Source organism: Hevea brasiliensis, chromosome 9 (genome assembly GCF_030052815.1).
Source record: "Hevea brasiliensis isolate MT/VB/25A 57/8 chromosome 9, ASM3005281v1, whole genome shotgun sequence".
NCBI classification, from domain to species: domain Eukaryota; kingdom Viridiplantae; phylum Streptophyta; class Magnoliopsida; order Malpighiales; family Euphorbiaceae; genus Hevea; species Hevea brasiliensis.
Window position 1 is genome coordinate 4,292,333 of NC_079501.1, and position 22,061 is coordinate 4,314,393.

The 22,061-nt window shown below is 35.2% G+C and overlaps 3 protein-coding genes across 6 annotated transcripts; 1 reads left to right on the forward strand and 2 right to left on the reverse strand.

The window, feature by feature from the left end:
* Positions 1 to 32: 32 nt before the first annotated feature.
* LOC110632121 (serine/arginine-rich splicing factor RS31) lies at positions 33 to 2,976 on the reverse strand. Its single transcript, XM_021780236.2, has 5 exons — positions 2,818 to 2,976; positions 1,297 to 1,409; positions 914 to 1,143; positions 387 to 641; positions 33 to 255 (listed from the first exon to the last, which is right to left on the reverse strand). Exons 1-5 carry the CDS (start codon positions 2,924 to 2,926, stop codon positions 225 to 227), a joined length of 738 nt encoding a protein of 245 aa, XP_021635928.2. The 5' UTR covers positions 2,927 to 2,976; the 3' UTR covers positions 33 to 224.
* Positions 2,977 to 5,986: 3,010 nt separating this feature from the next.
* LOC110632124 (calcium-transporting ATPase, endoplasmic reticulum-type) lies at positions 5,987 to 11,030 on the forward strand. 3 transcript variants are annotated; one of them, XM_021780240.2, is made up of 8 exons: positions 5,987 to 6,277; positions 6,744 to 8,290; positions 8,379 to 8,500; positions 8,685 to 8,963; positions 9,049 to 9,432; positions 9,725 to 9,834; positions 9,921 to 10,149; positions 10,230 to 11,030. In XM_021780240.2, the coding sequence occupies exons 2-8, from the start codon at positions 6,820 to 6,822 to the stop codon at positions 10,785 to 10,787; spliced, it is 3,153 nt and encodes a 1,050-aa protein (XP_021635932.2). In that variant the 5' UTR covers positions 5,987 to 6,277; positions 6,744 to 6,819; the 3' UTR covers positions 10,788 to 11,030. The 3 variants fall into 3 exon arrangements, with proteins under 3 accessions (XP_021635932.2, XP_021635933.2, XP_021635934.2); XM_021780241.2 differs by lacking the exon at positions 5,987 to 6,277 and adding an exon at positions 6,317 to 6,606; XM_021780242.2 differs by lacking the exon at positions 5,987 to 6,277 and adding an exon at positions 6,317 to 6,504.
* A 2,006-nt stretch (positions 11,031 to 13,036) lies between these two features.
* LOC110632117 (U-box domain-containing protein 44) lies at positions 13,037 to 19,446 on the reverse strand. Of its 2 annotated transcripts, none has more exons than XM_021780233.2 (5): positions 19,289 to 19,446; positions 17,118 to 18,304; positions 16,299 to 16,602; positions 15,365 to 15,855; positions 13,037 to 14,617 (listed from the first exon to the last, which is right to left on the reverse strand). In XM_021780233.2, exons 2-5 carry the CDS (start codon positions 18,084 to 18,086, stop codon positions 13,619 to 13,621), a joined length of 2,763 nt encoding a protein of 920 aa, XP_021635925.1. In that variant the 5' UTR covers positions 18,087 to 18,304; positions 19,289 to 19,446; the 3' UTR covers positions 13,037 to 13,618. The 2 variants fall into 2 exon arrangements, with proteins under 2 accessions (XP_021635925.1, XP_021635922.1); XM_021780230.2 differs by having other exon boundaries at positions 17,118 to 18,493; positions 19,289 to 19,443.
* Positions 19,447 to 22,061: the final 2,615 nt, after the last annotated feature.

Below are 22,061 nucleotides of genomic sequence, written 5' to 3' on the forward strand. Positions count from 1 at the left end.
CAAAACGCCTACTCTACTACAAGATCAAGGCATAAAATCACATCATTCTAACAGTTTTGATTGATGAAAATCATCTGTCATATCCACATAGTCTGAATGCAATAAAAATCATACTACAGTGTGCCAAAATGCTCTCTGTACATGACAGATCTAAAGCTATTGCAACTAGATGAGTCCACAATTGCACATAGAAGAAAGCAGTATGCTTCAACCGTTACATCCCATCATGTTCTGGATCTTCTAACTGGTGATCGACTGTTGAAAATGACACAAGATAGGGGAGGTTATAAAAGTGAGAATGTTTCATGCAGAACAAGTACACAAACAAATAATTCTCTGGGGAGGGAAAAATAAAGAGCTTTATCATAGAATGAAATTTGAAGTACCTGCGATATCTGCCATACCCAGGGCTTCGAGTCCTACCATAATCAGGACTCCTACGCCTGTCAAAAGCTGGGCCATTGTACCTATCGTACTCAGGGCTGCGAGCTCTGCCGTAGTCAGGACTAGGTCTCCTGCGATATACAGGACTAGGAGACCTCCCATAATAACTTCCTTTCCTAGGACTACCATCTCTGTCGTCCCTCTCACCGTCATCCCTCAAAGCGTACTCAACTGACACCACCCTGTCCAATATTTTGCTGCATAAACAACAAACATATAATTTTCTGGTGTCTTCTAGTTATATGGTTACTTTGATTTTTTAATACTTTGGTTTCATTTTGTGCTTCTAGCCATATGACAATTTTATTCCATTCAACTATTGTGGTTGCTAACAAAGTAGTATTTACTTTGTTAAAAACAAAGTCATCATAGAATCTCTGGTAGTTTCTTAATACAACTGACTAAAAATAAAGAAGTAACAATGCAAATTATCTAACCAGCATAGCAAGAACATCAAACAAGTACTAACCTCATGTGCGTACACTCAAGGGCTTTGGTAGCATCTTCCTGTGTCTCAAACTGCACAAATGCAAAATTCCTCCGAATTCTGACATGAAGAACCTCTCCATATCTTTCAAAGTGTCTCTTTATGTCCTCAACCCTAGTGCGAATTGGATCAAAATTAATTACAAAAAGGGTCTTAGTGGGCTTCTGGTTTGCGAATGACCTGGACCCATCACGATGCCGACCACGTTCCCCCTAGAATAAAATTCAGAACAATCTTAGCCCTTAAAAACCACTTATGACAAAAGGTAACAATATAAAGAGCACGCCCACAGATAAACACTAGATGAGATCCATATATAAAAAAAATAAAAAAAAATAAAAAAAAAGAAAAGAACAATAACATACCCTAGCCCACTCCACTGATAGCTTACGTCTGTCATAACCAAATGGTGTGTTGTCAAGTCCACGTATAGCATCAGCTGCATCGCGTTCATCCTCAAAATAAACGAAGGCAAAACCTGCAATAGTGTAATTCAATGAGAGATAAAATTGACTATGCATTACCTTGGACCCATATCCACTCAACCTGAGCATATCAGCCAAATCAGGATTTCTTTCCTCATAAAGCTTAAAATTTATACAACACCTGCATATACTTGATGGGCTGATGCACATAAGGATGTAGAGGCGTTGCATGATGAACTAAATCAAGATGTTGGCATTTAAGAGTTTTAAACCAAAGTTTCAGGTCTGAGATGTCATTGCTAAGCAAGGTTTCGCCATTCAGACAGCACAAGTTCAGAAATGGAAGGCATGGCAAGACAGATTTCATTGATCCCCCTATTATCAGTAGTGGTAGGCATGGCATAATAAATTGATTGATCCCGCCATGACCATTCTTGAGAAATGGCAACTTTTGGGCGGTGTAGTGGGTGAGTTACGGATGGTCGAGTGAAGAAAATGCAGGATGATTCCATCTGTGAGTGGAAGGAGAGCAGGCAAGCAAGAAAGTTTCCAAGCCAATACAAATGTTTTGCAGAGAAGTTGGCGAGCCCAGATAAAGCTCAATTTTCTTTAGAAGTTCCTGCGTCAAAACAAACACTTAATATGGAGGTGTTCTCCATAGAAACGGCAATTTTGCAGCTGCCATTATTTCTGCCTGGACATTGTAATCAGATATAATCACTACATAAGTAGTGTATATCCGAATCCACCAAATTGATTCTTAGCATAAGAACTCTTATCTAGTCAAGAAGGCTTACTGCCACTTAAAACAAAAATTAACAATCCTAGGAAGAATTCAAAATACTTAGCCAGAAGCTCATCATTCAGGATAGCAAGAACGCATGTTCCTTTGGATGAACTATAAGTGGGAGTTCATACAAGTTAAAAGTATAAGCACAGTTCACACATGATTGACCAATACTTAATTTTTAAATAGCACACAGAAAGAACGCATAATGTTTAGATTATGGCAAGCAACCAGAATCTGCAAACAATAGAGAAAGAACTTAGCCAGAGACACAAGACCTATGAGAAATCGGTTTAAGAGCATGCATACGTCATACCAATGCATGAAGAACCAAAATATGTCAATAATAAATTGTGAAACCAGATGCCCCCGGGAAAGGCAATACCAATCTACCCATAACACATGGAAAAGCAAGAGGTCTAAGTAAAACTAAAGTCTAAATCCCGTCCAACTAGATGGGTAAACATACTAGTCAAATAAAATGTAAAATCACATTTCTGCGTTGAGTTCAAACCCATATATCTACTCATTCTTCACCCTATGATTACCCAACATATATGACAATGATCGAACAAAAAAACCGCTAACTCAGAACGAGACTACGAATACCCATGAGAAACGGAAAAACCCTAGAACAATAATTTAAAAACCAAAAAAAAAAAAGGTAAGAATACCAGATTTCATGTCCACACGCTCCACCCTTCCATACTTGCCGAACAGGCGTTCCAACTCAGATTGGCGAATATCGTACTCAAAGTTTCCAACAAAAATCGGCCGCGCCATCTTTGCAGGAGAATTGCCGCCTCTAAAACCTAAACAAAACACCAAAAATCAAATCAAAATCAACGCCCAGTAATGTTTCAATTTCGTTTACTTTCATCGCAATAAAATACTATACCTTAATGCTCTTGAATTTGGCAATGCAGAAAACCCTAGAGGAAAGAGAGCCAAGGCAAGGGCGTGCAGTGTATTTATATATGCAGACCAAGACACGGCCCCTTGTCTTGGCCGTCCAATGAGAAAGTTTATTATTGCGTGGCGCCATCCACATGGGGTCTTTTGGGAACCATGACCATGGGCTTTGGGGTGCAGTAGGTTTTTGGACTGGGCTACTACTTCCTCTCTTCTTCTCTTATCCTCTTGCAAAATCAAATAATTTCTTTTTTTTTTTTTTTTTAAACTCAAACATAGCATTTTGAAGACATCTCTACCTATCTATGATACTAAAATTTTCACTAAAAATCTCTCTTAATTTTCTATTTAATATTATTATATTAATATTTTAATATTTTAATTAATTATATTAAATTTATAATTTTAAAAAGTAAAATAATAAATTACATTATGGTGTTTATCTATTTATATAATTCTATATGTTCAATTTACTATATTAGATTAACTTAAATTCTCAAAATGCTGTTGTGTGAATTTTTTTATCAATCATATATCATCAAACAATTCTCATAAAAAAATAACATTATGAATTATATTCTTAATCACAGAATTGACCTTTTTTTCTTAATGATATAAAAGTTGTCATTCATATATGAGATGCCCAGGTTGAATGTTGAATCAATACGCTATTCAATTTATTTAATGAAGAATGAAGTCTTCCATTATTAAAAAAAAAAAAAATCTATATACAGATCCATTTATTTTATAAAAAATATTTTTTAAAAAAAATAATTTTCATATTTTATAGTATTTAGAACATTAAAAAAATTACTCAATGAAAAATCCTGATCAAAAGAAATAAAAAAACATTTTTAAAGAAAAATAATTTCTTTTTAAAAGAATAAAATATTTTTATTTTTTAAATTTTAATAATTTTATTAAAATATAAAATATATATATATGAAATAAATATATATTATTAATTTAATATTATAATTAAGTAATAAAAAATATTTTTATAATAAAAAAATATTTTTCATGGAAACTTTTTTTTTTACTATTTAATATATTATTATATTCATTGGCTTACATCTTCTTGAACTTTTTTTTCTTTTAATGAAATAAAGCTTTCATTCAAGCCTGCATTGACCAAAATAACCTCTACTGATAGGTTTCGCAATTGGTGACTATGAATAATTGCGAAAAAAATATAAATATATAATGATAAATTACAACCAAGTACTTCAAATTCAAATTTAATGAAATGTATAAATTAAATTTTATTTTTTTAAAATCTATTTATTTGATTTTAATATTTTAATAAATTTATAAATTAGTAATTACTGTTTAAAAATTCTGTTAAGTTTTATAAGTTGGTCAGCATGAGTGATAATTTTTAATACCTAAAATACCCTTTACAGAGGAAGAAAGAGAGCCAACTGAGCGAAAAGAAACACAGGGACGCAAAAATCACTAGAGATTGTGAAATTCCTAAGCATGCATAACAGTTCAAGAAGAAATTCATCAGAAGTTTCCATGGCAGGACATGGATGAAACTAGAAACCCAACTGATAAAAGAATCATACGTAGAACAAAAGTTTTTCAAAATTCTTGCCTAATGGTGGGTGATCCGCCTTTCAAAGGGCCTGCAGTATGGCATGATCCAAAAAAAAAAAAAAATTCTGCAAATCCATGGAAACTTAGCTGAACTCATGGCAGAAAACGCTCCCCCAAAATAATCTGCAAATCTTATCAACTGCATCTCCTGTTGACCCTCACACAATGCCTAAACAAATCACAATCCATCAAATCATTCCTCTACACGCAAAATTTAAATCACATCATTGACCAATATATTAAATAACTGTGATTCTGACAGTATAAATCAATTTATAAGTTAATTAAAATGTATGAATTAATTTATAAATTTCACTAAATCATTTTTTGAGAAACAAAATTGAAAATCTAGAATTTTTAGATTTTCAACAAAATGTTTTTCATATTAATCATAAGAAAACAAAATATTATGATGTGAATTTCACATTTACTTTAATTTTTTTTATTAAAAATGAAATTCATCAAAAATCTAAAGATGCAAGACAGAAACAATCAAGACTTGAGCTGTAGGGTTAAATATAAAATTGTCATTCCAAATTATTAGAGAAGCTAATAAATAAGTGCACTCATTGGCAGCTCTTCTAACGAACTGAAAGTCATTAGAAGGCATGCCAACATAATTGTTAACAAATAGATTAAGTGAAAATAAAAATTGATTTAATTATTATACATAAATCGAAATAAATAAAAAAGAAAGTCAATTTAAACAGATGTCAGATGTGTTGAGAAAATCAGCATCCAATAAGGAAATTTAATAAAAAATATATACAAAAAAAGTTGTATAATGATCTGGAAAGTTGGTAGACATTGTAAAATTGTATTACTTAAATAATAATAATTGTTAAATTAATGCAAGTGCTTAAATAAATAAAGGAATAGGCCCCATGCAAATGGCATCTCACAGCCTGGGAATTTACACTTTCCTGAAGTGTGGCTCTTGCTTTAAACAATTGCTACTTATCATTACACCCGCCCATCCAACTCAAAACTTATATATTTTCTTTTTTGTCTATTTATTTTCTCTAATTTTATAAATAAATAACAACTGTTATGAGGAAAGCTGTGTTTTCTTATTATTTATTTTGTAGAAACAGAAACCGGCCGCTGGGCCGTCCTATGCTATGATGTGTCGCCTCCACCAGCCAGTGGAACTTGGCTGGGTGTACAAATTCCACACAAGTCCTTCTCAGAAGAATCACGGAATCGGTATGATCGTACGGTAAAAAATCCAAATATTTCATATTAGTAAATATACCATCGTTTGAAGGGTATTTCAGTAAAATATGCTACCATTTTGAATATTTTAACCGTCACAAGGAATTTTTTTTTCATTTTAATTTGAAAGCGAAGATCCGCAGCAGAGCCATGCCTCTTCAGAAAAGCAGAGCCATACTGACCAGTCGAAATCCGTTTCTTTAACTTCTTTTTTTTTTTTGTTGATTTAGAAGATTTTTCCTTAGGGAACTAAGGAATTTTCTTTGGGTTTTGCTTTGTCTTCAAGCCAACCTTGTTGCCTACTTCTTTCCAAAGTTCCTTCTCTTTTTCCTTTTTTTTTTATTTTTTTATTTTTATGGAGTTTGGTCCTGTGCTGCTGTGGTTCGAATGCCCCTTTTTCTTTCATGGGTACGAGATTTGTGGTTCATTTATGATGTTTCGGTTTATCTTTTTTTGTTCAATTAATGTAAAGCGTGCGGTTTTGTTCTTGTATTAAGCTTGTTACTTTTGTCTGGTTTTCTGATTGTTTTTGTTTGTTATGAGAATTACTTCTTTTTTGATAAATCAATCATCAGCGGTGGGTGGTTGGGTTTGGTATTCTAGTCAAAGCTCAGAGCTATTGCATATTCTAAGATGTATGGTTGTTTTCAATAACTCCTCTCTCTCTCTCTGTTTGGTTATGACATTACTTATAGTGGTTGTGAAGATGCAGAGAAAAGTCCCCACTAACTAATTGGGTAATTAATTGAATTATGCGGCCTTTTTACTTGTGGTAAAAGTGTTAGCGTAATTAGAAATAGTGCAAATCTATGTTTTTTGTTGTTTCTTTTCAATTCTATCCATCATTTTGACTGTGAGTGGAACTGTTTTTCAGGATTCTGATATGATTTGCCGAGAACTTCATCCAAACTTCTGTCTGGAAGAGAATTTTGAATTTTAAGACGAAAGCAATGGAGGAAAAAGCGTTTCCTGCATGGTCATCGTCTGTTGAGCAGTGTTTGAAACAGTACAATGTGAAGCTGGATAAGGGTTTGAGTTCATATGAGGTTGAGAAGAGACGTGAGACATATGGCTGGAATGAACTCGCCAAAGAGAAGGGTAAGCCCTTATGGCGGCTCGTATTGGAACAATTTGATGACATGCTTGTGAAAATTCTCCTAGTTGCGGCCTTTATATCCTTTATTTTAGCTTTTTTGCACGGAAGTGAATCTGCAGAGGAGTCTGGGTTTGAAGCCTATGTGGAACCATTTGTTATAGTGTTGATTTTGGTCCTTAATGCCATTGTTGGGGTGTGGCAAGAGAGTAATGCTGAGAGGGCACTTGAAGCCCTCAAGGAGATGCAGTGTGAATCAGGAAAGGTTCTACGGGATGGGTATTGGGTACCAGACTTGCCAGCGAGGAAGCTTGTTCCAGGGGATATAGTGGAATTGCGGGTTGGGGATAAAGTGCCTGCTGACATGAGAGTTGCAGCTTTGAAGACATCTACATTGAGAGTAGAGCAGAGCTCTTTGACCGGCGAGGCTATGCCTGTTTTGAAAGGCGCTGCTTCCATGTTCATTGACGACTGTGAGTTGCAGGCTAAGGAAAATATGGTTTTTGCAGGCACAACTGTTGTGAATGGAATCTGTGTTTGTATCGTTGTAAGCACTGGGATGAATACTGAGATTGGAAAGATACAGAAACAAATACATGAGGCTTCTTTGGAAGACAGTGATACGCCTTTGAAGAAGAAACTGGATGAGTTTGGGGGCAGGCTTACTACTGCAATTGGGCTTGTTTGCCTCATCGTATGGGTCATAAATTACAAAAATTTCCTCTCATGGGATGTTGTGGATGGATGGCCGGCAAATGTCCGATTTTCTTTTGAGAAATGCACATACTATTTCAAGATTGCCGTCGCTCTAGCAGTAGCAGCAATCCCTGAAGGCCTTCCTGCGGTAATCACGACTTGTTTAGCACTGGGTACCAGGAAAATGGCACAAAAAAATGCAATTGTAAGAAAGCTTCCAAGCGTAGAAACATTGGGATGCACAACTGTGATTTGTTCAGATAAAACTGGGACTTTAACCACAAACCAGATGGCTGTGACAGAATTCTTCACTTTGGGTGGGAAAACTACTTCTTCTAGGATTTTTCATGTTGAAGGAACAACTTATGATCCTAAGGATGGGGGGATTGTTGATTGGAATTGCTACAATATGGATGCTAATTTGCAAGCCATGGCAGAAATATGTGCTGTTTGTAATGATGCTGGGATCTTTTGTGATGGGCGTTTGTTCCGAGCTACGGGTTTGCCTACAGAGGCAGCTCTCAAGGTTTTGGTTGAGAAGATGGGAGTCCCAGATGCCAAGGCAAGGAATAAAATTCGTGACACTGAACTTGTTGCAAACTATTTGATTGATAGCAGCAGAGTAAAATTAGGTGAGCAGTAACCTAATATGATAGTGTATGACACAAATTGTGGAAGTTTTTTTCAGCTGTCCATTTCATTAATTTTTTGTTAGTGTAGGAAGTTGTGACTGGTGGACTAAAAGATCAAAAAGGGTTGCAACATTGGAGTTTGATCGCATTCGGAAGTCAATGGGTGTTATCGTCAGGGAGCCCAATGGGCGCAATCGGCTTCTTGTCAAGGTGATCATCCATGTTGCTTTCATAATTACTAAGTTCCAATCAAATTAATCTCTTTATGAACTTTATTAAATTTGTCTTTTTGTCTCATGCCCATTCTGCTGTTTCGTATTTCCTAGCATGCTTTGTTTAATAATTTTCATCTGCTAGTTCTTGGAGATGGATGTGTAACTTTTGAGATCTGCAGGGAGCTGTTGAGAGTTTAGTGGAGCGCAGTTCACATGTACAACTTGCAGATGGATCTCTGGTTCCCATTGATGAACCTTGTAGGCAATTACTACTTTTGAGACTCATGGAAATGAGCTCCAAAGGATTACGGTGCTTGGGACTGGCATATAAGGATGACTTGGGAGAATTTTCAGACTACTACGGTGAGAATCATCCTGCCCACAAGAAGTTGCTTGATCCAGGTTGCTACTCCTCCATCGAAAGTGATCTGGTTTTTGTAGCAGTGGTTGGTCTAAGGGTGAGTTTATTCTTCACTGTTCCTGGTTTACATCGGTTAGCTAACCATCAGACTATTTAATTAAAAGGAATTAGATAATGAACAGGACCCTCCACGAGATGAAGTTCATAAAGCAATCCAGGATTGTAGAGGTGCTGGTATTAGAGTTATGGTGATAACTGGTGATAATAAGTCCACAGCAGAGGCAATCTGCAAGGAAATCAAGTTGTTTTATGAAGATGAAGATCTCAGAGGAAGAAGTTTTACAGGTAGAGAGTTCATGGCTCTTACTTCTTCACAGCAAATGGAAATTTTGTCTAAACCTGGAGGAAAGGTGTTCTCCCGTGCTGAGCCCAGGCATAAGCAAGACATTGTACGGCTGCTGAAGGATATGGGTGAGATTGTTGCTATGACTGGAGACGGTGTAAATGATGCACCTGCTCTTAAACTTGCTGACATTGGAATTGCCATGGGTATAACAGGAACTGAGGTATAGCTAGTCAAACCTTTTCTTTCTTTTATTTAATTTTTTTTCTTTTGGTGAGATTATGTGCTATATCCAATAAAGCATACGCCATATAGGATGAGAATATTCGCGGCATCCTCATGAATTTTGGCTAGAAGCTGAAAAGCATGATATTGCACCCCATGTCTTCACATTCTTCAATTTTCCTTTCAGTTGAATGGATTTGCACATTTAACTAGAGTTAAATAAGAAAGGTCTTTTTTTTCTAACCTCTGGTCAGGAGGGTTTAACTTACATTCTATGTTCTTCTTTGCAGGTTGCCAAGGAAGCTTCAGATATGGTTTTGGCAGATGACAATTTTAGTACCATTGTTTCAGCAGTAGCAGAGGGTCGCTCAATATACAACAACATGAAAGCTTTTATAAGGTATTATGTAATGCATTTATTTGTTAATTTTCTTCTTCCTGCAGAGTGGTGGTTAACAGAACCCTTGTATGTTCCTTAATCTGCAGGTATATGATATCATCTAATGTTGGGGAGGTGATATCCATATTTTTAACTGCTGCACTGGGTATACCAGAGTGTATGATACCTGTGCAGCTTTTATGGGTGAATTTGGTTACTGATGGCCCGCCTGCAACAGCTCTCGGTTTTAACCCTGCTGATGTTGACATAATGCAGAAACCACCACGCAAAAGCAACGATGCTCTTATAAATTCTTGGATTCTCTTCCGTTATTTGGTATTTTAGCATCTGTACTTCTTTTGTTAATTGTTAGACGAAACTGTATAGCTCTCTCAATTTACATCTTTGCGATGCAGGTTATAGGTTCTTATGTAGGCATTGCAACAGTTGGAATTTTCATTTTGTGGTACACCCATGCTTCCTTTCTGGGAATCAATCTTATGAGTGATGGGCATACACTTGTTGAATTATCTCAGCTTCGCAATTGGGGGGAGTGTTCTAAATGGTCAAATTTCAGTGTGGCTCCATACTCTGTTGGTGGACGCATGATCACTTTTTCAAACCCTTGTGACTATTTCTCAGTTGGTAAAGTGAAGGCAATGACTCTTTCACTCTCTGTACTAGTAGCAATCGAGATGTTCAATTCCCTGAATGCACTTTCTGAAGACAACAGCTTGGTGACAATGCCACCTTGGAGGAATCCTTGGCTTTTAGTTGCCATGTCAGTCTCATTTGGACTCCATTGCCTCATACTTTATGTTCCCTTACTGGCAGACGTCTTTGGTATCGTCCCATTGAGCCTGAATGAGTGGCTTCTAGTCATCTTGGTTTCAGCGCCTGTGATTCTAATTGATGAGATTCTCAAATTTTTGGTAAGGAGTCAAAGAAACAGAACAAAGGAGAAGACAGCATAAGTTGGTTTGAAACAAGTTACAGGGGATGTTGTTGGAGTTCCGTTTAGTTTACAATTTATTCTTTGTTTTATTTTGTTTCTTTTCACATTTACATCTTTTAAAAGGAAGGATATAACTCAATTTGTTTATTGTAATCTAGAGGAATGGCAAGTTCCCAATCTTGTTGGTCCCTTAACTGAATCCAATTCAAATTTAATTTTCTATTTCAATAACACAAATTAAATTGGGACGATTTGTAACTAATTCTTGAGTTTCGGATTTAAAATCTTCTGCAGTTTGTAGTTCCATGCCATGTACTGTTGAATTTCACCTTCCACATCAATAGTTCATATCCAGCCTTCCACATCAATAGTTCATATCCAGCCGCCTATGCAATTTGGCAGCCCTTCATGGGCTTTCTAATGAGTACATGTGAATCGGCATGATTATTAGGTGCAGTTCCTTCTTACGGTGTGCTTGAATAGAGTGAGAGAACATTTTATAAAGTAAGGTAAGGTAATGAAAAGGTAGCAAAAATTTTTCATTCTTCTAATTTGATGAGTTAAAAAAATGAGGATTTTAGAGATTTTGAAACCTCTGAAAATCTTATGCTTCCTTCAAAAATCTTATTTTTTTTTTAAATATATTTTTCTCAAACAAGTATGGTTATTTAAAAATTTAAAAATCTATCATTTATCTTCAAAAACTTCTCTAAACAATCTGTTAAACTTTCAGTCTCATGGTATCCACTGAAAACAGAAGGGCCAAAGAGAACAAAGCTTACCAGCATTTGGTTACATAGCTGAGGGCTTCATTGCTTCTTCCGTGGAGAGCTATTCCTACGATCATCGAATTCCAAGAGAACAAATTTCTTTGTCTCACCACGGAGCACAATTTTAGTTTAGGACCCAATTAAAATATATAATTTATTAATAAATTACTTAAATATTAATTGAATAGATTGAATAACTAATAATGGTAACCATTTTATAATTATAAAATAAAATTTATATAAAATTATTATTAAACTTATTTAAAAATTTTTAAATTTTAAGGCCTCATATTCCTTAAAATTTAATATAAAAATTAAAAAAATTAAAAAAGTACCATTAAATTATTAAAAATTTTCAAAATTTCAGGCTCAATGCCCCTTTTGACCCACCTTTGACTCAGTCTTTGACTTGCCAATGACATCATCAAACAACTGCTTTGCCAAATTGATTTTACCACACCTTGCATACTTTTCAATAAGGCATTGCTTATATGCAAATTCCTCAAAACCCCATTTGTTATGGCATATGCTTGAATCCTCTCCCCAACTTCCAATGAACCTTGGTTTGCACAAGCTGGAAGCACACTTATACTTTTTTTTTTTAAAAAAAATATTTTAATTAAAAACAATAATAAATTTTAATATTTAAAAATTAAGAGAAAATATTTTATTATTAAAAAAATATTTTATTAGATAAGGCCACAAAGACTTGTTTAACATAAATTAAATTTTAAAGGCTAAAAATATAGAGACTTTTTTTTTTTTTTAAACACGTGGTGCTCCCTCCATATCCCCATACCTCAAATAACATGCAATTAAGTTGGTATATCTCTCAAAGTCGTTTCATCAAACAGTTATCGTGCCGACGCTAACATGCCCAATTTGGCATCAACATCAACAAAGCTGTCAAGGCAAAGACATCAAACTCGAAACCCGATTTTAAGAAGTAAGTGTGAATATTTGGCCAGAGAGAAGGGAGAAAAAAGAAGGCACGAGCCACAGAGAGGAACGTGAAAGTCAGCTTTTGAAACGCATTTGAGAGTAATTTATTATATTAAATTAACCAGAATTAATTTTTTTTTATCTTATCATCTTTTATATAATAAAGTAAATAAATTTTTTTATCTATTTAATGTACTATAAAATTTGATATATTAAATTTATTTTTTATTAATATAAAATTTTTATTTTAAATATTCCTTTTATAATAAAATATTATTATCTAAAATTAAAATTTCAATTATAAATTATATTTTAGAAATATTTTACATATTAACAATAATATTCCAAGGCAACTTGGGGTAATCCTTCTGTAATGCAAATGGCATTGTCCCACTTCCGTCAAAGAGGGTGTTGTTCATTTCCTCCCCCTGAGGGGCAGGCAGTCAAATTAGATCGTTCCTTCCATGACTGAAGGCACATAGCCCAGAATTAATGGTAGATGGAAACTTAAAAAATTCAACAGCCACAATAATCAAAGTTGGTCCGAGACTCCCAGTAAAAATGACTAATTCAATACTTTTGACTTCATTAAGAATTTGCTGCACATGTTTGCTTATACATATGAAAATAACTGCAACTATGTCAAAAACATGACAATTGCTAACTAGTCTAACATTGGTGACTTGGGCTGATTTTTGTTCCTGTCCTTCCAATGACGAAGGACTTCAACTGTATAGAACAACTTCTGTGGCATTTAATGTGAGCCACTTCTACAATCCCATTTCTCTGGCAATAATTCTCTTTACAACAACAAAAGGATAGAAAATGCTTCAACACCATTAACTCTTCAGTTTAGCTTTTTCCAGCTGAAGAGGCAGCATGATAATCTATTGCAGCTCTGTCCAGTGTTACAAATGTCTACTGTCATGCCAGGTCGTAGAGTCATACTGCACCTCTTTCCCCATTATAGCAAAGCTAAACCATCAAGACGTGATATGTGCCTGGTCATCAACTTGTCTGCATAAAAATAGATCCATCTAATAGTGTTCTTGAACTGACGACCATGCAACTTCCATCTAACCAAGCATCCTCTGTTCGTTGGGGCCATTATTAAGTGCATTAAAACAATTACATTTCTTTAGAAGTAAGAAGACTGATCATGAAGAACATTCAAGTGAGCCAGTATTCTGGCCGAGAGAGACCTCATGCTGCTGTTCCCCCTCTGTGTTAAATCAACTAAAGGCATCTGAGCAGAGGGCCCATAATTCTGTTTGAACTCTGGCAGTCTGAATATCCTTTCTAGAGCATTTAGAGCCTTCTCCTGCAACGTTGGGGAGGAAGAGCTTAGAAATTTTATAATTGATGGTATAGCGTTTGCTTCTGCAAGCACCTTGCCACCACTTTGAAGTCTTTCAGCTTCAATTAAGGTCAATAGTGCATCTAAAGATGCCTCACAGGCTCCAGGATCTGGATCTTCAAGAACCCTCACAAGAGGTTTTACTGCATCAGCTTCCACAAGGCAAAATGATGATTCAACAGCACAGACTCCCCCATGAATCCTGCAGCCAGTTTCTGGTGGAACCGAGAAGCAACAAAACCTGGCCTTCTGTTTTGGTATTGGACGACTCAACATCAATGAATTCTCTGAAAAATGAGTGAGAGAAATAGCGGCATTTTTCTTTGTCAAGGTAGTTCCAAAGTCTAGCAGCTGCACTAACATAGGAATAATACCAGCTTCTGCTGCTTTCTTTTGCCATTCCAAGTTCGTTGGAACAGTGAAACGGCATATGGCTCCAACAGCATTTTCAACTAACCGATTCCTATGGGGATCATTCTGCTTGCTATTTGGGAGAATTTTGAAAATTACTGGTATTGCACCAGCATTCAGAAGCCACTCAGCAATTTGGCGATCTTCTGGAAGGTTAGAGATAATGCCCATTGCTGAAGCAATCTCTTCCAAGTCATTAGAAGATTGGATGATCCTCAGCAAGGTCTCAAGGCACTTCCGATCCACATGTTCTAGGATGGTGGCTTCATTTCCACCTTCTACCAAGCAACTGAACAGCTTTACAGCATTTGCTCGTACATTTTGATTCTCTTGCTCACATAACTGAACCAATACTTGTACAGCTGAGTACTGTTCATTATAAATAAAGTTAGTGTCTACGTGATGATGTCCAAAAAAGTAGTTTATATTGAAAATGCAAAACTGGAGACATACAAAGTGGTAGGATCAAGTAAACTACATGAAAAGGAGAAAAGATCTCTAAATCACTAAGCTAAGAAGCAAAAGGAATTCCCTTCATTCCGGATTTCCAAAAAAGAATTAGAATCAGGGGTGAGAATGAGAAGTAGCCTGTCAAGCAAATTGCCAGGTTCAGGCTTACAGAATTTGATGGTCTCTTATTTGGCCTTATCACTCAAAGCTTCACTTTCTAAAAGTTGAATGACTTTCTAGATCCTTTGCATTTTTGTTAATCCTTGACAAATTAAGGGTATCCTTGACAAATTAAGGGTAGGATCAGAAGCTTAATGACCTATAGAAATTTAGGATAGGATCAGAAGCTTAGTGACCCATAGAACATTGGTAGTCTTCAGTCAAATTTTGTTAGACTATCCAATCCCTGAACATCTTGCCATCTCAATAATATCTACCTTGTTTTACCTATTTCATGCCAATACACATATTGAGGACAATATATCTCTTCAAGCTTTTAGGACATTGTTATTACATGTGTTACTGCAGCTTCAGCAAAGCAATCTTTTGTGTTAACAGCACATATACAGCATACTAATTATTGGCTATTGTTAATGCCGGAGAATGGGCAACAATTTTCTTTTAAGAAATGGAGAACGTAAATAGCATTCATAATCTCTTATATACCTCAGTCAATTTGGTCTGGATGCTTGCCCCTGAGGGCGACTGGCACAATGAATAGAAGATACGGAGAATGTTTTGTTGCACATCTGGCCCTGTCAAGTTTATCAAAGAGAAAAGCCTCAAAGCATCTTCATCAGATTCCAGCAATGATATTGGTGTTGGGCTGGATCCTTGAGACACTATTGATTCAGCCAGATGCATAATTGTGGCTGCCACCTGTTCACGCAAACCTGAAGACGATGAGATATGCCGGAAAAGAAGGTCAAGTAATGGGCGCACTGCACCTTCTCTAACCATCTGCAGGCCATTTGCTGGTAAACTTGAGAGGTTCCGAAGAGCCTTGATGGCCACCTTCTGTATCCCTGCATCACCATCTGAGACAAAGTGGAGAAGTGGACTCAACACACCTTCTCCAAATAAAGATGCTTTATTGTGGTCAGTTAAATCCATCTCTGCCAAAGTTGACACCATGATCATTTTCACTTCTTCTGGCCCTGTAAAAGGAATGATTAGTGCTCTTAGAAATATGAGCATGTCTCTTAAATCATTAAATCTATAACATACAACACAAATAAAAATTACAATTAGAAGTGATTGGTAGAAACAGTTTAAACACAAGGTTAAATTGCCGAAACAATTTGTATCTAAACTGAGAGATTTAGAGCATCTTAATGACTTCGCATGTTTCTAAGAGACCCAAAGTTCAATCATGATATTTAGCATTTTGGAGGACTGCATACATCTCTCACCATAACAACTAGCATAATTTAATTCAGTTACTTCACTACGCAATTACTGCTTATTTAGGGTTAAAAATAATTCAGAAAGATTCAGCATCATCTTACACCCAAAAAGAGAGGTGAAGGGCCAAGCAGTAATTAGTCAATATAAATTTTATCACAAAGCTAAAATAGGCTGTCACATGTAAGAAAATCACCTGTAGATAGGCGCTGCAGCAAATGTTTGAAATAATTTGCCTTTGCCATTTGTATGATGTTTTGATCAGAGAATGCAAGATTTTCCAACAGCTCCTGGGCATCTGTGGCAGCTTGACTGTCATCACTGCTTGACATAGTCACCAAGAGGAGAATGCCACCTTGAACCTTTCCAATATAGTCCCTTACCAGAGTACATTTAGATAATTCCAACAGTAATGCCACTGCTGACTTCCTTTCCCCAATCCGACGGCCAAGGGATTGAACTATATATTCAATTGCATTGTCAACATTTGCAATTCTTTCCTGCAACAAATTTCAGATTTTGGGCAAAGGTTAAAATTAAAAATACGCTATCTAGCTTATGCAGATTATCTATAGAATAAAAAGGGCTATTCCATGCTAGAAATAAAATAATATAACAGTCTATAAGACAGACAACTGGGAGAATGTAATTCAAGAAATTAGTTAAAAAAATGAAAAAAAAAAAAAAAGAAAGAAACTGCAGTAGTTTACTTATTCTCATTTAATAACCATCAAAAGTAAACCAATTCAGTAACCACATAATAAGTAAAGCCTTAGCAACCCCCACTCACCTACAAATAGATTGAATGAAAGGAAACATATTTTGCCTTGTGGGGGGGGTGTCTATGTACACCCAATAAAGCCTTAAGAAAACATATTTGAAGTACGCAGTTGAATTTCAAATACTAAGAGAGAGAAAGACCCCAGATTCACCATGATTCCAGGCATTTTACAATGCCTCGTAAGAAAATAAAAACTAGGCAGTCATAATAATGAATGTCAGGTAAAGTTAGTACCTTTGCATCATCACTATCTTTTGCTAGGATGTAGAGGATGACCAAAGCACGATTCCTTATGTCAAGATTTTTTTCACGAAGAAGTTGAATAAGAACTGGTATATAATTCTCCAATATTACCCATTCCCGATGCTGGTCTCTTTGTACACAGAGATCTTCTAACTGTTCCAGGCAATGAAGCACTTCTTCATCTCCTTCATTTGTAAGTTTTGATTTCATGGAAGCAATTGTAATCATCGTGTTCCTATCCTTCCATTCTTCAATTGATTGCCTCAAAGTTTTATTAGGCCTTAGAATTGATGTGTTCAGAGGAGTCATGGTCAGAGGACACAATTTGTTCCCATCTGCAAGCCATTTCTCTATTGCACTTCGCTCAAACGTTTGTCCTGAAGAGGTCTCCACAGGGTCAACCATAACATCCCGAGTGATTGGGCAATAAAATGATTGGAGAGGTTCCAATGTTAGACTACCCAAGGACTTCCGTTTTGTGAAATACTTCATCTCTTTCTCCTTAGGAGAAGAAGCTGCATCTGCTCTTTCTAGTAAAGCAATTATCTGAGCCATTTGTATCGATTCAGCTTGGTCCTTCAGTAGATGGGCATTTTCAATCTCACTCTTGAAGTCTTCAAATTCTTTCTTCAATGCAGCCCTCTCAGTTGAGATACCAACCACCTCAGCTATGTGAGCCAGTAAATTATTGGCATAAGAACGATCAACATTCCTCTCTTGTATTCCCGACTCAATTTTCTCCAATATCTCTTCTTCTGCTATAGCTGCCTTGAACTCAGCTCTTTGCAGACTATGTCGGAGTTCTGCAATCTCTTCAATTATACCAGATGCAAGATCCAAAGTAGCCAAAGGAAGAAGATCTAGAGCCAGGCTAATTTCCCTAGTGATGTTTTCTAAACGCTTGACTATTGTCCGGCAATTCATCAGGAGATATAGTTTATTTCTTTTAGTACACTCCATAGTTAATTGCTTTGCAGTTTTAACTTCTCTATTGAGAATCTCAATTGCATTGTTTAAGCTCTCTGAATGACCTGTGTCTTTCTTATTAAACTCATTTAGGATGGGTACAGTCCTTTCCAAGTAGATGGCAAGTTCCTTAAAACTCTCTTTCTCAATGAGTACATTGTTGGTAGCAAGTGTGATCTCAATCACGTCCTCTACAATCTGGGTAAAGAATTCTGGTGCCAAGACAGATGAGGCAGGTGTAAACATATCTAATGCCATCTTGTAAGAGCCAACAAAAGCTAGAAGGTAAAAACCACCATGTCCATTTGATAAGAACACAGTTGCAAGACAACCGCTTGCAAAATTTGATTAGTCAGGTTTCATAGCTACATCAACTCTCCTGTTTCGCACTATAAAAAAGCCTACATTCAATCCCAGTTTTGAATAAGTTTCTGAGAATAAGCAGCAAGTTAAAACTTCAAAATACTAAATTGATGAAGAATATAACTTATGTACATATGGGATTAAGCGACCATTTATTAGATAAGCATTAAAAAGAAAAATGAAAAAAAAAATTCACTCGTTGAAGTTCTTTTTGGTTGCAAAGAGCATGGGGAAGAATAAACATCAGAACGTTTACTTTATATCAGGTACCTAATCCTTTTTTTTTTTTTTGGGATCATAGATGAATTTCAATTATCGGAAAAACAATAAAAACATTTATATTTATCTCTTTCATAGTTCATTGCGTTATATAAAAAGAAAGGATAAATTCAGATCGCAACAGAACGGGAAATTCAACCCAGCAGTTATGCACTGCAGTCGGAGTTAATTTGCTTTCTCACGCACTGAACATGGAAAAATCGAAGTTTCCAATAAAATCACTGCTCTTTCCCTACATTTGATCACCAACCAAACTAGAATTGCTATACTAAACTCGCGTCAAATCTTACAATTTATCGCATAAAGCCATGGAAGCCGAAGTATAAACGTATAGGTGCATAGTTCAACAACAATTCAACGAAATAGAGAAAAAAGAAAGATCAGTAGTGGGTGTTTCCTCAATTCAAAGCTAGAAATGCAATTCAAAGAAACAGGAAACGCAAAACCAAACTAATCGAACTAAAGTAAGAACATAGTCAACATTCAACAAGCTATCAAAACGTTGAATCACACTAACGAAATCAAAGTTCCAATAAAGCAGGAGAGAAAGAGACCTGAAGAGAAAGTAAGTGACCATGAAAATACATAGAAGCTCTCCAGGAAAAAGCGCCAAGAATTTGCGGGAAAATACGCAATGGAGCCGCCGGACCAAAAAGACCCAAAATAAAACTATAAAAATAGGAAATACTAAGGAAAAAAAAAAAAAAAGATGTGAGCATCTTTCCGTTGCCAAATGTCTGTTTATAAAATAGGGCATGTGGTGAGCGCCGCCGCAATATTTTATTTGTTGGGGGGAGAAAATATATATATATATATTTATTAAGAGCACCACATCTGCAATTCTATCGATTAAGGACGAAGACTCTCATATATGGTAGTGGATATTTTATCATTTAGTCCTTTAAGTTTTAAATAATATGTATTAATCCCTCTATTTTTTTTATATAGTTAATCTCTATATTTTAAAATGCCATAAATCCCTGAAATCTGGTTTGTTCTTTAAACTCATTACAGCCGAGATTAACTTAATTTGCCATTAATCAAAATAAAAAATAAAAGAAAGGTAAATCCAAATTTAAAATAAAACTCAAAATTATTCTTATTCTCTTCATCCAGAAATTATTAAATATATTTATTATTATACTCTATTTTTTATAATTATATAAAATATATTTTTCATATTATAACGAAAACTCATGTTTTTATAAGAGAAAATATTATTTTTGTTTACTCTAAAAATATATTATAATCTTCTTTCTCAATCTATTGAGTTATTTTATCAATTTAAAGCGTTGTAATATTTTTAATATTAAATATCATAATTAATTAAGCATGTTTATCAAGGTAACAACTTAAGTTTATTTAGTAAATCTACCTTTAACATAATTTATGTTTTTATTGGAATTATCTATAGATATGATCACATATTTTCTATAATTTTATATAACAATAAGCAACTAAAATAAAGTTTTGAAAGAATTTAAAATCAAATAAAAATGTGTTTCTTAAGTAGAAGATCGATATATTTGTACCTCTTAATTAATTTTATTAATTTCTTTTTTATATTTTAATTATTTTATTATTCATTGTATTTTCACCAACATTGAGCAACAACAATCAATATTTAAGCCTCTTAATAATAATAATAATAATAATAAAGAACATCAGGGATGGGCTTCAATTCGAAGTCGGAAGATTATGACTTGTAAAGTGTTTTTGATTTCCTTCAAACGACATGTCGTACTATATGGAGACTTCTGTCCCTTCATTATGACTAACGGTAAATTTCATGGATTAACTTGTATAGTTTACTAAATTTCATGGACCAAATAATAAATAAACTATAATATTCTCGACACTCGACAGCAATTTTTTTTCACCTCGATCAAAAGATTTTCGCACCTTGGTCTTCTTGTTTGACTTTGCTTTGAATTTTTAAAAAGAAAAAAATAATAATTCTAATACATGCCTAATGAAGGAAACTAAAAATTTATATTTTATAATAAAAATAAAATTTCAACAGCAAATAATACAAGGGGAAGAAATCTAAACCATAACCAAAGCTACTTTTTTACTGGATGATTTTAGTAGTAGTCTATTTAAGATTATTAAAAAAAAAAAAAAAAAGCTAATTTTTACTTGATGGGTCATCCAAGCCATGCTTGGGTCTGCAACACCCTTGAAAATTCAAGGAATTATCCAAAATGCCCCATTGCTTTTTGATAGCTTGGTAGATATCGAATTTAAGTATGTTAAATCTTGTTTGTAATAGGACAGCGTGAATGCGAGAGGCCACATGGCCAGTGGGGTCCAGAAGTGGAAGGACTAATTCAAGTAAAATAAAGAGAAGAAAACTCTTTATTTTCATACGCAGGTCTACCGCTCGGATTGGGAATCTCAAACTGTCCTGTGAAAGCCAACAGCGACCGACGCTTTCGTCCACCTATACGCGGGACGCGTCACGCATGTCTTGAAAGAGTCAAATATGATCGATAACGTGCGACTCCATGACGAGTTCTCTTTTTTTTTTTTTTTTTTATAGTTAAGACGAGTTCTTTTTTCTTAAAGAAAAAGTCAGTGGAGTTGTCATTAATTTTGCTCACACGTGATCATGACCTGTTGAAATATTAGCTCAACATTGAATTGATAATCAATAGCAAACATTCAAAAATGAATTGTGGGCTAATAAAATCTGTGCTGCTTTCCTGCGGGGGAGTTTTTGTGGCGTACTCATCTTCGTCATGAAGATAGAAAATGAATGAACAAGGGTCCACGAGTTAAATCATCCATTCATCAATCAGGAAAATACTTGCTATGCTAACTCTTTTGCACAGCACTGTCAATCGTCAAGCTTCTACAATGTAGGTATATTGGACTTTCCGAGCTCCAATCAACCTTAACATATCGGATTTGCAGGAGTCTGAATTGTTTTTAAGATTTAAGAGAAAGCACCAAGTCCCAGTCGTAATAAGAAACTCACAAAATTAATGAGGGATCCAGGGCCATGAGGTGATCTATTTACATAAACCTACCACCCCTTCACCTCCAACAGAGAATCCGTCTTCATAACAACAACATCTGGTATCTCTTCTTCTGCATATATTTTCTTCTATTTGCAATTTTTTTCAAAGAAAATGGACTTTCTCAATAATTGAAAAACGGAGAGTCATCTCTTCACGTTGTGCAGCCCTTCATTTTAAGGGTTGAGAATATTTCAGGCCATGGTCTTCAATTAAAATATCTGACTGCAGAAACTACAAATTCAACATAGCTTCATATATTTCTGTTGGTCATAAACATGAAACCTGGCAACCCATTTGCTGAGCT

Excerpts from the sequence above, each read along its gene's own strand:
- LOC110632121 (XM_021780236.2), bottom strand. The coding sequence starts at position 2,926 with ATGGCGCGGCCGATTTTTGTTGGAAACTTTGAGTACGATATTCGCCAA. Across the intron at positions 1,410-2,817 it reads GCGTGTGGACATGAAATCTG|GTTTTGCCTTCGTTTATTTT; the intron begins GTATTCTTACCT and ends ACACTATTGCAG. Across the intron at positions 1,144-1,296 it reads TATCAGTGGAGTGGGCTAGG|GGGGAACGTGGTCGGCATCG; the intron begins GTATGTTATTGT and ends ATTTTATTCTAG.
- LOC110632124 (XM_021780240.2), top strand. The coding sequence starts at position 6,820 with ATGGAGGAAAAAGCGTTTCCTGCATGGTCATCGTCTGTTGAGCAGTGT. Across the intron at positions 8,291-8,378 it reads TAGCAGCAGAGTAAAATTAG|GAAGTTGTGACTGGTGGACT; the intron begins GTGAGCAGTAAC and ends TTGTTAGTGTAG. Across the intron at positions 10,150-10,229 it reads GGATTCTCTTCCGTTATTTG|GTTATAGGTTCTTATGTAGG; the intron begins GTATTTTAGCAT and ends TTTGCGATGCAG.
- LOC110632117 (XM_021780230.2), bottom strand. The coding sequence starts at position 18,350 with ATGGCATTAGATATGTTTACACCTGCCTCATCTGTCTTGGCACCAGAA. Across the intron at positions 16,603-17,117 it reads AAGATAGTGATGATGCAAAG|GAAAGAATTGCAAATGTTGA; the intron begins GTACTAACTTTA and ends AATTTGTTGCAG. Across the intron at positions 14,618-15,364 it reads TCCAGACCAAATTGACTGAG|TACTCAGCTGTACAAGTATT; the intron begins GTATATAAGAGA and ends TATAATGAACAG.